General features: G+C 31.7%; 1 protein-coding gene across 1 annotated transcript; it reads right to left on the bottom strand.

The window, feature by feature from the left end:
* Positions 1-1,624: 1,624 nt before the first annotated feature.
* Positions 1,625-2,014, bottom strand: LOC130894678 (uncharacterized). Its single transcript, XM_057801615.1, has one exon. The coding sequence runs from the start codon at positions 2,012-2,014 to the stop codon at positions 1,625-1,627; it is 390 nt and encodes a 129-aa protein (XP_057657598.1).
* Between the last annotated feature and the right edge of the window lie 11,208 nt (positions 2,015-13,222).

The raw sequence follows: 13,222 nt of genomic DNA, 5'->3' as shown, positions 1-13,222 counted from the left end.
GATAGTGGAATTAACGAAGCAAACCGGTTTTGAAGGGGTAAATGTGGAAGATGACGAAAAAATAATTCAAGAAGCAGCGGCTAGTCTTTCTAATGATGAGCTCAAAGAATTAACTTAACAGAAAGAAAACAAAAAGTTGACAGCAGTGGTTCAGAAGAAGAGCAAAAAGAACTTTCGATGGCGTTTGTAAAAAGGAGTTTGTCTACCATAACTGAAATACATAATGGATCAATTTATTGAAAATGATCCGAATTTTGACAGGAGTTCAAAAGTAAGCCGTGGTGTTAGAGATGCTCTATCCTTTTATAAAGAACTTTTAAGAGAACAACTCAAAAAAAAGGCAAACAACATTAGATGCTTTTGTCACAAAAAGGCAGAACACTGAAAACGCGGAAGGCTAACTAAATATGACTGACTTAGAATTTTATTTGTTTTTTTTTTAAGAATATTCGTTTTGTTATTTATATTTTGTTTTTATTTTTGCAAGAAATAATGTGGTATTAATTTGGAAATAAATGTTTGGTTTTTTTTTATTAAAAAAAACATACTTTTTAAATTAAATACCTGACCAATTTCCTAGCCCCTAACCCCAATATTTACATGTAAAGATAGCCTCGTTTAGCGCTGTTTCGCATTACCCTCTACTTTGATGGAATATATCCCCCGCGTTAAGCAGGGTCTTACTGTACAATGGATTGCAGGACAAGTAACACCATTTTTTTGAAGCAGACCCACTAATCCAGTTTTTTTACCTGTCATTGTTGGGGCCCCCTCTGTTGCTATGGCTAAAGATTTATCGAAACCTCCAATTCTATCAACTGCTTTCTTCACAGCCTCATAGATGTCTTTTCCTTTAGTTGTTCCATAAAGAGGGCAGATATCAAATAACTCCTCTTTACTGGTAAAATCGACAAAAGTAGTACGCACAAATATTAGGAGCTGACTAACATCTGATTGATCAGTGCTTTCATCCAGACAAAGTGAGAAATATGAACTTTTTTTAACTAGGCTAAGCATAGATTTTTCTACTTGCTCACCCATAGCAACTATCCTTCTTTGTATGGTATGGAAAGTGGCACTGATTGAAATTTCTCCGCCAATTTAGAATCTTCAAAAGTTTTGGCCATTTCAACGGCACACTTTTTAATTAAAGGTTTTTTTGCCTTTGCTAGCTCAAGCGACACGGCATAAGATGCATGCAAAGAATGCGTTTGAGAGTGTGATATTTTACTAAACATATAAGTTTGCTGTTTAAGCTTTTTCTTTAAATCTGCAACTAGCGCGCGCCAACTTTCATTTGTATACGTAGCATACTTCTTTTCATGAGTTGTTGTGTAATGTCTTGTATTGTATTCATTGTATTCTTTCGGCATTGAAATAACGTTCTTGCAAACTAAACACTGCAACTTTTCAAACACCAGACCCAAACTGCTGCGATTAAGCCCAGAAGTCGAAGGTGCAGGTTCAGGTTGTAAATTAGCAGTTGTTTGTGGTGCAGGTATTTCTACCAGAACTTAACCAGTTTCAGATCTTGATTCCAGCGGAGGGATATTGGTTGTACAACCGTCTATTACAGCATTTTGTTGCGCAGCAATAAAGTCCACATCACTGAAGACATTTTTATTTAAAGGCCACAATCCAGTGACTTTGAACCCGTTGGCAGCTCCACAATATCATATGGACTTAGAGGTCTGTTATTGTCTCTAATCCAGATGCGTATTTCCTCACTATAGTATGTTTTTAAAGGCCCCATGAAAGTCTTATCCAACGGCTGCAATTTATGAGTCGTATGAGGAGGTAACGAAACTATGTCCACGTTATTTTCCCTAGCAATATCTGTTATATCGATATTGTGAGTATGACTATAGTGTCCATCTAGTATCAGTAAAACCCTCGATTCAGGAGTCGGATTGGTGTGTTGAATAATGTGCTTGAACCAGTCTGTAAAGATGTTCATTTGTATCCACCCTGATGGATATGCAACTCCGACTGATCCTGGAGGACAGCCTCTCATTAGCTGAGCACTTATATTTTTTCTGGGAAAAATAATGTACGGTGGCACAAAATGACCAGTAACATTCATGCAAAAACTATTGTCATCAGAGATCCTCTTTCTGCTGAAGTCAGTGCAGCTACCTGGCGTTTACCTTTGTGACCGATGATTTGTGGTATCTTACTTTGTACTATTGTGTGGCCTGATTCATCCACGTTGTAAATACGATTTGGTGGATAGTTATTTTCAGTGTACAGCTCTTCAAGGAGGTTGATAAAGGCTTCCACTTTTTCTTTATCAAATCTAAATGCTCTGGCAAATGATGTACCAGTTGGTCTTCTTATCGAAAGTTTATCTTTATGACGATTTAAAAATAACTTTAACTACTTTTTTCCAGCTACACCTGATTCACCGAAGGGATTCTGCAAATTGTTTTGCTTTGCTAGCATGAACGTCATACGGCGAAGATTAGTTCTTGTTAAACCGTGAAACTTGCTCTCTATTATTAGTATGTATTCTACTAGCTGACGTTCAATTTTGGTGCCCAAGACAGTTTTTCGTCCTAATGTAGTAGCTGCTGCCACTTCTGGAGACTGTTCATTTTATTGGCAGAGACGAAGTAAAGTTGTCCTAGGCACTTGAAAATGCTGTGCCGCTTTCAAATACCCCATTTTCTTTTCCCGGACGAATTTTATAGCTTGTGCCATTTTTTCTTCATCCCAGGTTTCTTGTTTGGTTGATTGTGAACCGGACATTCTAAAAACAAACATTACATATATTTTTTAAAGAAATAATAGCAAGTATCTATCATATGAATAAGACCTAATTATGGAATATTCCATAATTAAACACCGACGACTGTCCATATTTGGATTTTTATACTAGTTCAAACTCTTAATATTTTTTCAAGTCATATTTTAATGACAAAAGATCACAAAATGGTGAAATAAACATAATACCGATATACTAAATAGTACATCTAACACTTATGTATACAAACATAACAGCTGGTAATACTCATTTATTACTTACCTTTAAAATTTTCTTCACGACAACAAAACAAAACACGCTTGCCACACGTGAAGCGTTCGCGCAACTGACTCGATGGTGTGAGTGCGATAGTTAGTAGACTGAATGAAACAAAAGATGGTCGAGTATTGCGTTTATTACTTATAGTCTTAGAGAAATGAAGGTATTCCATATTAGGATACTATTTAATATTTGGTGACTTTCCTCTATACACTATTCATTCTTATTTCGAATTCGTTCCACAAAATCAAATGCAATTTAATGTTTTTAAGTTTAGAAAAACAGTTTTTCTTAACACGTTTTTATTAGTTATTGTCACTGTCTGCGCAGTGATACCATCATCAGTCATACGAACATCATTTCTGATTTTTTGAAGAAGGCAGTACTCGTCACACGACTGACGATACACGTTGTTAATTATTTTAAATTGAAAACAAAGAATTAGAAATAAAAGATTTTAGGTAAAATATTAGTGGTCAAACGTCTATGTTTTTATGAAATTAACTGGTTATCGTCGATTCGATGTTTTATGAAAAAACATCGATTCATCGAGTATATCGATAGCTTTTCAAAACATCGATTCGATATATTTGTAAACATCGATGTTGACACTTCTAGAGGTGAGAGTATTTTAAGCAGACTCAAATTTTCTGAGCAAAACATCGAAATTGTTGAATTTTTTCTATCGTAGCGACCGATCGCGGGTTAATATATTAAGACATGTTGTAAACAGTACCCAAGTACTATGGAAAAATAAATGTATTCGAGAATGAGAATTTATTTTCTCATCATAACACATATAAACCATTAGTTTTAATAAATAAAATGAATAATGGAGTGACTTGCAAATGTTATTCAATTTCATATATTTGTTAGCCATGTATTAGTTTCAAGTTATTTGTAAAACTAGTTTTCATACAATTATTATTGCATAATAGACTAGTATAGGTTATATTCACAAATTAGGGGTTCAAAGCTGAAATGGAGTAAGTCCATAATATGTGATTTTGAGAAAACAACAGTTGAAAAGTAAACATTACAACTAAGGGTTATTATTAATTAGTATCCTCATCGAAAATAATTTCGTTTAATTGGTTGTATTGCGCTTCTTGTGGTGTACAGGTGGAATATGAGACAGAAGATCAATCATATTTTTCTTTTTGGTAGCAGTCACAGGAGGCCGTGTAATGTAAAGACAGTCTTGGTTGACACGATTCAAAGATGTAATTTTTTTTCTTCCGCTACCGCTAGTTTTTTTCTACGTCTAGAATACGAAACTACGAAAAATCGTTCAAAATTTCTTTAAATCTTATTTTAAACTCATGACCTCTTTAAAAGCGAATCCAACACATCTTTAGCCAACTAAAAGGCAAGTTATCTGTGTCCTTTTTTCTATTTGTAATAGCATCCTCTAATGCAGATGCACTTAAAAATTAATTTCGTTGCATCTGAATCGTGTTGAAACGAGGCCTCCTTTCTTTTTGCATTCTTTATAACGTCAAACCAATCTTGAAAGAAACTGTTTTGGCATTTTTCACTTGCTGATTCTATAATGCCAAACTCTGAATCATTGGGAAGGAACCAATGCTCAGAAACTAAGAATTTCAGGTCAATCGTCTCCGCAGCCATTGTAGGATCCTAGACAAGTTTAAGAAGCATAAGAGATAACTTAATGTTGCGATTCTGACCAGTTCAAGAATCTGAGAACAAAATTATATTCCTACATTATAGACATATGAATTCCTTTTATAGATGTCGAAAGTTTGGGAAACCGAAGCGCTTTTTGGAGGTCAAATGTGCAAACGTAAAAATTGTCAGAGGCCTTCTGTCGGTCGGTCAGCTATCCCCAACTAATTTATAGTGTACTGAGGAAAACCTTTTTGCAGTTTTATAGCCTTTTTTGATATGTATCGAGTAAACAAAAGTAAAATTCTTTTCACGCCGTGAACTATCCCTAGGTCGCTTCCTCGCGGTCCTCGAAACTCTTACCAAGCCACGTAGAAATATATTCCGTTTATTAAAATCAGATAATTTCCAAAACGATTCGAAAAAATTGGATAAATCTTCCGGGTTGAAGCTGCTAGCACATTTTTTTGCATTTGCAATCAAAATTTGGATCAAATATTTTAGCAGGAATACATTTTCCTTTCTCTGTTTTATAGGTTTTTCCACTATTTCTCAAGAACTTTCGCTTATTTTTTGCCCAGATGGCTAGATCTTTTTCTACCTGGTTTGTCATTTACAGGACTTTCTTAAGCAAATAAAAAATCGTTAAAGATTTTTATAAGAATTTATGTTGAGTTACATCTCACCATTGAAGTTAGCTTCGAACGCACCAACTGGGCTAATGGTAGTTCGTCTTCAGATTCTCAATCTGAAAAGAGATGATATTAATTGTTCTATTACGTAAATAATCCTAAACATGCTTATTTTAGACGTCGGTAATTAAAACCTTGAAATATTTTATTTTTCGAGAATCTTCAATATTATTGTTGAAAATAATAGCTCAATTTCATTGTTATTATCCTAACTTACCTTCAGAATTCATTTTAACACTCAAAAATCATTCAAATTAAGCAATAAAAAGTCAAAACTATTAAATTCCTGGCGATCAGTCACGCGGGAATATTGTCAAAATAGAACTAATGGACTCGGTTTACTATGGCATATGGAGTGTAGAGAAGGAGGAACATCTCTGGGTTAAAAAATGTGAGCTGATTTTTTATGGGAAAATAGGTGGCGCTGATTATAGAGGGTATTCGCTTGAATTTTACGCGCTGATTTGAAAATAACTGTATAGTAATGCTTTAAATAATGCACCGTGATAATGAAATTAGTAGTATTAAAATAATGAAACGATTAACAAAACAGAATCTGGTTAAATTAACTTTATTATTTAGCTATTTATTTGGTTTAGATAATACATATATTCTAATATGAAAAAAAAGTAGAATCATGTAACAATAATGAAATAGTATAAAAAAAAACATTTTGGTTGATTAAAATAAAATATTGAATTTTATCCGTAACTAATATAATAATTATAGCGATATAATTAGATCAATAAAAATAATAGAATAATAAAAAAAAATATTTCGGTTCATAAAAATAAAATATTTAACTCTATCCGCAACAAATATAATAATTATAGTTTTGTTAAAATATCATTGGTAATTAGCTTATGCAAGCAGGTACAGAAATATATCAAGTTCTTAATAAAAAATAAAAATCTAATAAGATATTAAGGATTGCACAGCTTTTCACATGAATATAATCAAACGTCAGTCACAACTTTGATAATTTCTTATACATTTTACTTTTATTTTTTTTTTCTATATACTCCTTGTTCAATGTTTTGGCCAAGAAATGTCCTCTCATGGTTAAATAATAAATAATAATCTCTCTTGTTAACAATAGAGAATGTTCGTGGCAACCAATTTTGGGCAATTGAATTTGAGTAATTCGATCAAAAATCATTTGTATAGTATTCCCTTCAATTCCCTTTTTCCCAACAACATCCAAAACTGTATTTTCTAACCGGCGAGTTAATTCAAACAATCCGTGACTGGGATATGCTAGGCCGCCATACAAGGACAGTTCGTTGATTAATTCATTTTGTTGATTCTCTTCTACCGATCCGTGTTTAACTTCAGATCTCAATCCCATAGTACAATCAGCGCCACGTATTATCCCTACAGAATTCAGACTATATTTTAAACGTACCGTCCATAAGAGATGTTCCTCCTTCTCTACACTCCATACTATGGCACCTAACACTTTTAATAAATTGCCACCGCAGTAGTGGTATTATCGCCATCTATATAACACTTCTTTTGTGTTACAAGGCGAAAAAATCCAATTTATGGACTTTGTCCACTCCAGCTTTGAGCCCTTCAAATATCATACATAGAAACTTATAATTGGAGTTATTTAATATGAATTATTATGATATGAGATAGCATAAGAATTGTGTTACAGATATAAGTAAACATGTTGATAAAAACTATTATAGTACCAACATAATAAACATATCCTTATTTCACATACCATTTATTTTATCAATTAGGAACATCAAAATGTATTTAAGAATTAATATATTGTTTCCGTGTATTATCAAAATGTCTATGAAGCTTAGAAAATTATAGTTATTTGATTCACCAAAATGTCTAAGAAACTTCAAATAGTTTTCCATTTTCTGATATCTGACATTTATTGATAATTAACATTAATAACAACTACGTCTACAATGCTTCAAGTAAATTTGTGTACACTGACAGAATGAATAAAGTTTCATAAAGGTGTTTGTTACATCATTGTTTCTTTTCAGCACTTAGTAAATGAATTTATATAATGAAATGTTTTATCCAGAAATTGTGGTTGAACCAAATAATACCACAAATGTATAATATGCTATTATTAATTTGAAGTAATTTAAAAAAATTGTATTGTCTCAGAAGATATTCAGATAATAAAATTATTTTCTTGTTTTATTTGTTTTAATAATAGTGGCACTGATAGAAGAAAAAAAAATAGGTGGTTTGAAATTAATTTTAAATATTTATTAAGAGATTATGACAACAACACTTCTAATAGTATTTCACCCACAACTTCGGTTTAATAGATACATAATCTAATGAAAGCATTTTTTGTGTAATGCTACTGTCAGTAACCTGCACTAAGTAAGTAACATATATTTATGAGTATATCATGATTTGACCACTTAGATAAAAGCATTTTTAATGGAGAAAATGATTCACTAAACGACTGGGTGCGGCAACTTTTATAATTTAATGATAATATATGGAAATGACAATGTTGCCATGGTAGACATATTTGACCAATAGATACGACAGCTATCTAGTAATTTAGATACTGATGATAAAGGGGTCTCCAAACTACGACCCGAGGGCCACATCCGGCCCACGGGGAACTCTCTTTAGAGAACATATCTTTTATAGCAAATTAAATTTATTTTATTGAAATATTCTAACTTTATGTTGAATAATTATTAATATATCTACATTGATATGGTCATGGGCTAACTACTCATTACATTGTTGTAGGCTTATTTTTTTTGTGATAAGTTGGATAAAGAAACACAGAATTGTAATGAATAAAGACATGTATAATATGCAGAAAATTTAACTTCAGTATATAATAACTAACAAATTATTGAAATGAATCCTTTTATACATTTTAAATAAAAACATAACTTATAACAAACATAATGACATATGAAATACTAATGTGATTTATGTAATTGAGATTTTCCACTGACAATAGTTTGTAGTTGTGGACTAATTTTATTTGTACCAATTATTAAAAGAGATTTAAGATGCTCATCAGTTAATTTCGATCTGTAAACATTTTTTTTGTACTTCATTTTGGAGAAGGTCTTCTCACATAAGTAAGTTGTACCAAAAACAGAAAACAGCCCACAAGCAAATTTATGCAAATTATCAAATTATGTCAGTGGAAGACTCTTATAAAATTCCAACAAAGATGAGTTTTTATATTTGTTCTTAATTGTATCACTGCACTGTAGATCAATCATTTCCATTTAAAGTTCCGGGGCTAGGGTTTCAATCCCAGTATCAGAAGGATTGTGAAAAATCTTAATTTGATTTCCAACGGCATCAAAGTCCGAGAAATGAGTATCAAAATTTATTTTCAAAGCACTCAAAGTTTCGATTGCAAAATCGATAGGAAACTCAGTCTCAGTGGTGTGGCTGAATATTTCACATGTTTTAAAATGTGAAAAACATTTACTTCGTAGTTGTGATTGAAACAGTATCAATTTCTTCCGGAATGATTTGATATAAGTTTATAAATCAGGAAGATGCTGGTTTTCTCCTTGCAATCTCAAATTCAGTTATTTCACATGTTTTGTCAAATCATCATAGAATGCTAAATTCCATGTTGTTTTGTAATTCAGTAAGAGGGCGAGGCTTTTTTGTAAAAAAATTTCGATCACTGCTCGAAGTTCAAAAAAGCGCTGAAGGACTTTACCACAACTAAGCCAACGTACGGCAGTATGATAAGGTAAGTCATTTTCTCCAATCTCTTCAATAAATTGTCGGTGATTCAGCCCAAAAGATCTGATAAAATTAACAGTTGATATGACTCAGGACTTCAGACATATCCAAACATTTTCCGCACAAAGACTGTTGATGAATGATACAATGTAAGACTAATGGTTTTGAACCACCGTCATTTTCTACAGCGTGATCCATCTAAATATATGTGATATGTGCCATATATAGTAAATAGTGCGTTATAAGAAATCTTTATGCACGCGTTAGTCTTAAGTCTTAACAAGTTTCACACAAAGTTCTACCTTGCTGCTTAGATTCATTTTATTATAATAGAGTTTGAACGACCTATCATTCAAGTTGTTCTGAGAAATGTTTCGCGCTATATAAAATTTTTGGCTTAACAGGAGGCTATTTACGGTGACGTATGTCCATAATTTTAAATAATTATTATCTTGAGAGAACAATGTACCTAACCTAACAATTAATCGACATTTTACATTTAACATATTCTACTAAGTACTTTACTGTCCTAAGTATTCCGAATAGATCACTTTAGGTATACACGTTTATACGCACTTCACTATTGTGACTACTAACTATTAAACTGGGTTGTAACTGTCTTTTTTTCACAGAAGTTCAAAAGGATTGGTGCGTTTAAGTCTGCGAACTGTATTTTGATTATCGAGATGTTCCAACATTTTGTTGTTTAGGTGGTTATGATGTTGTTTTTCGTGACATCCATCATTCTTCTTTGACTGTTTTTATATGGAGTGCCTGTCGTGGAGGCCAAATTGGTGGGATTGAATAATTTCGTTTTGATCAAGTATGGTTTGTATTTTTATTAATAGTATCATTTCAAATAATTTTGAAATCATTGGTAATAATAATATGAGTCTATAGGATTCTATTTATACAATGGTTTTCCTGTTTTAGGTATCATTATCTCTTCAGCTGTTTTCCACGTTAATGGAACGTATTGGAGCTTGAATACTGTATGAGGTTTGTGAGTTTCGCAATGGCGTTTCTTGATAACTGTTGCAATACTTTTCCTGTTATTAGGTCATATCCCGGGGTTTTCGTCACGAAATTTTTTCTTCAAAAAATAATTAAATTTACACTCATTCTTTCAAAATTTAACAAGCATCATTATTGGAAATGCTTCTTAAAATAGTATAGGTTTACAAATAATACTAACCTTTGTCTGAGAAGATACCCAAGTAGCAATGTCTTTTGTGCACCCATTAGCGTCTTTTACTAATTTCAAACTTTCCTCTATCCTAGGCGTAATTGCATCATAATTCTGAGAAAAATATTAGGAATATTGTGTCAAAATTAATAAAAAAGCTAACTTATACATAAGAAATTGCCCACACATATTGGAAATTAAATAAGATCACGGTTAATAGCTAGCAATTTCAACAGTTCAAAATGCAAATTAAATATGGTACTTACGTCATATAATGGAGTCTGCTGAGGACCATGTGCATCACTAGCACTTTGCCCTTTAAAAATTTCGACATTTTTTGGTGATGCTAAAGCTTCATCATTGATGATTAGCTCTTCGTTTTGTAGTAGATCTGAAAAGTACATCGCAATTAAAGTAACCATAGTAGAATTAATAATTTTAGAACCAATCAATTGAGAAAGAATTGAAATTGAGTTACTGTCGGCGAGCCAGGAGACGATACCTGGATCCTGGACACTTTCATTGCGTAATTTAGTTTTTTGATAGCTAAAAACCATGAATTTGTGTGTGATATTCCGGAATGACGTTCGCGTGGCAGGAAGTCCTACATAGGCAAACCTTTAAAGCATGTAACTAATGTTTTTTTACGTTATAAATTAGCTAATAATAATTTCCTAATAGAAACAAGTATTTTATTTTTAGAGATGGTTAAGGGTGAAAAATAAAATAAATCTCAATTTTATAAGAAAAAAAATTGAAATATAATTTTTGACGTGCTTACAAAATTACTTGTATATTTTTCATTATTTCTTTTTAATTAATCATTACATGTAGATCAGAGCTCGTTGTCAATAAAAAATATTTTTTAAATTTATTTATTTGATCGGTCTGCAAAAAATATATATATAAATTAAATAAGTTTTAATTTTTTGTGTTTCAGTAGTTAAATATTTGAATATTTTAAATTATTTTTAATAATAGTATACTTTTTTTTGAAGGAAACAATAAGAGTTAACAACAAAAAGGTTTTTTCCCCTATCTTTAAAATTAAATATTCCCGGAACGGAGAAGGCTAATTATAAAATGGTTTTCACCCTTCAACACAATAGACGTTAGTAAAGCTCCGTACAAATTTTATACCTGTTCCGGCGAACGGTGACTCCACCAGACCTTATTCAAGTTGACTACGACACATACGTAAAATAAAAATTAAACCATAACATCGTTCATAGTAATATCTATTGTTGTTTTTTTTATATAGGCCTATTGTACTTCATTGGTTTGTGCAGCCATGTTGACAGTAACTTTTTCTATCGTTTCTTTTCTGTGCCACTTTTATAAATGCGTTTCATATTATAATAGAACGCTCACGGATTAACAATCAGCAAAACTCTTAACTTAAGGAGTTGTTAAAGGTTGTGTGGCTGCATTTATTTACTTTCTTACTCGATTTTGAAGCCTCTTTTACCGGCTTAAGGAGAGGATTGTAACCCGTAAAACACCCCCGTGACTTCGCCAATGCTTTCGTGAGGTTTATGCTATTCTTAATAATTTTCAATACCTCCTTAGGTGTAGTGATCTCTATTTTTCCGTGGCCTGCACTATTCAACCCTTCATCAATACCCTCCTTACCGTCACTAACGGTTTCATCATTATTTTCCATGTCAGTAGCTTGGAAAATAATTTCTAAGTATAAGGCTTTTTGTCGATAATCACATGCCCAAGATCCATCTTCCACTCGAATTAGTGGAATCTGTTGATATGGTCTGCTTAATCTTTTCGTACATATCCACAGTAAATAGTCGGTTGTTCCATCATCTGTTAGTTCACTTAGATAATGGTTTCCGGGATTCGTTTTTGATTTTGTCTATTTCTTTCCCTATTTGCTAGGTGAGGTTATTTACTGTGCTCTTATTTTCTGCAGCTGACAATAATTGTCAGAATAATGTTATCAACTAAGCATTTCTTTAATTTCTTATTTCTTAGACCTTTTTTAATAATTTTTTGAAAGTCGAAAAGTCAAATTTTATCTTTCTTCCAAAAATAAGTTGATTTTATCCTTATTTTGATATTCATGATGAAGGTGATCTATAATCAATATAAATAAGCAAATTGTCAATGTAAATATCATATTTTGATAAAGACTCAAAGAAAAGTCGTCATTCTGATGCATTGATGAGTTTTTTTTGGTAGTTTTTAAAAGAAAGATAAATTTTGACGCTTCGACTTTTCTTTAAGTCTTTTTATTATATTTATATTAATCTATAGATCACCTCCATCATGAATATTAAAATAAGCATAAAATCAACTTAGAACTTCGTTCCAATAAGAAAAAGTATATATTATTTAGGTCTTTTTCATCATTTATAGCTTTTTCGTTCCTATGAATGTGAACCATTTCTAAAAATTCCCCTTTTCATGTTTTAGATTCTGTTTCAAGATTTTTGAATCTTTATAATTGAATTTATGTTTTTTTTTTGATATTTAATGGTTCTTTAATGCAGTTCTATTTTTTTATCGTATTGATAACCTCTTAGTATATTTTCTAAATACTGAGAAGTCTGCCCAATGCAGACAGCGTCACAATTAGTACAAGGCACTTTATATATGATATTAATTCTTTTGTTTTTTGGTGTTTTACATTTTAATTTAGTGAAATATTTGGATAATGTATTATGATCTCTATGGCTTATACTAATATCTTGATTTATAGAAATAATTCGATAATCGATAATTCCTTGTACATATGACAAGGAAAAATGCTCTATGTCTTGATGTTTAGTTTCTGTTCTGTTTATTAATTCATTTTAGTGTCTGTTTATCCTTTTCTTGAATATGTTGTTTATCATTTTTTCCGGATAATTATTTTCTTTTAATGCAGTTTCTGCTTTATGAATAGCTAAGCATCTAAATTTACGATTTGATAGTTGGATAGATCTATCAGCCAAACTTATCACTGTTTTTTTTTGTGACAGAGGA

The sequence above is a fragment of the Diorhabda carinulata genome, chromosome 1 (genome assembly GCF_026250575.1).
Source record: "Diorhabda carinulata isolate Delta chromosome 1, icDioCari1.1, whole genome shotgun sequence".
NCBI classification, from domain to species: domain Eukaryota; kingdom Metazoa; phylum Arthropoda; class Insecta; order Coleoptera; family Chrysomelidae; genus Diorhabda; species Diorhabda carinulata.
This window is presented reverse-complemented; position numbering and strand designations above follow the sequence as displayed.

Coding starts and splice junctions, on each gene's coding strand:
- LOC130894678 (XM_057801615.1), bottom strand. CDS start 2,014: ATGAGAGGCTGTCCTCCAGGATCAGTCGGAGTTGCATATCCATCAGGG.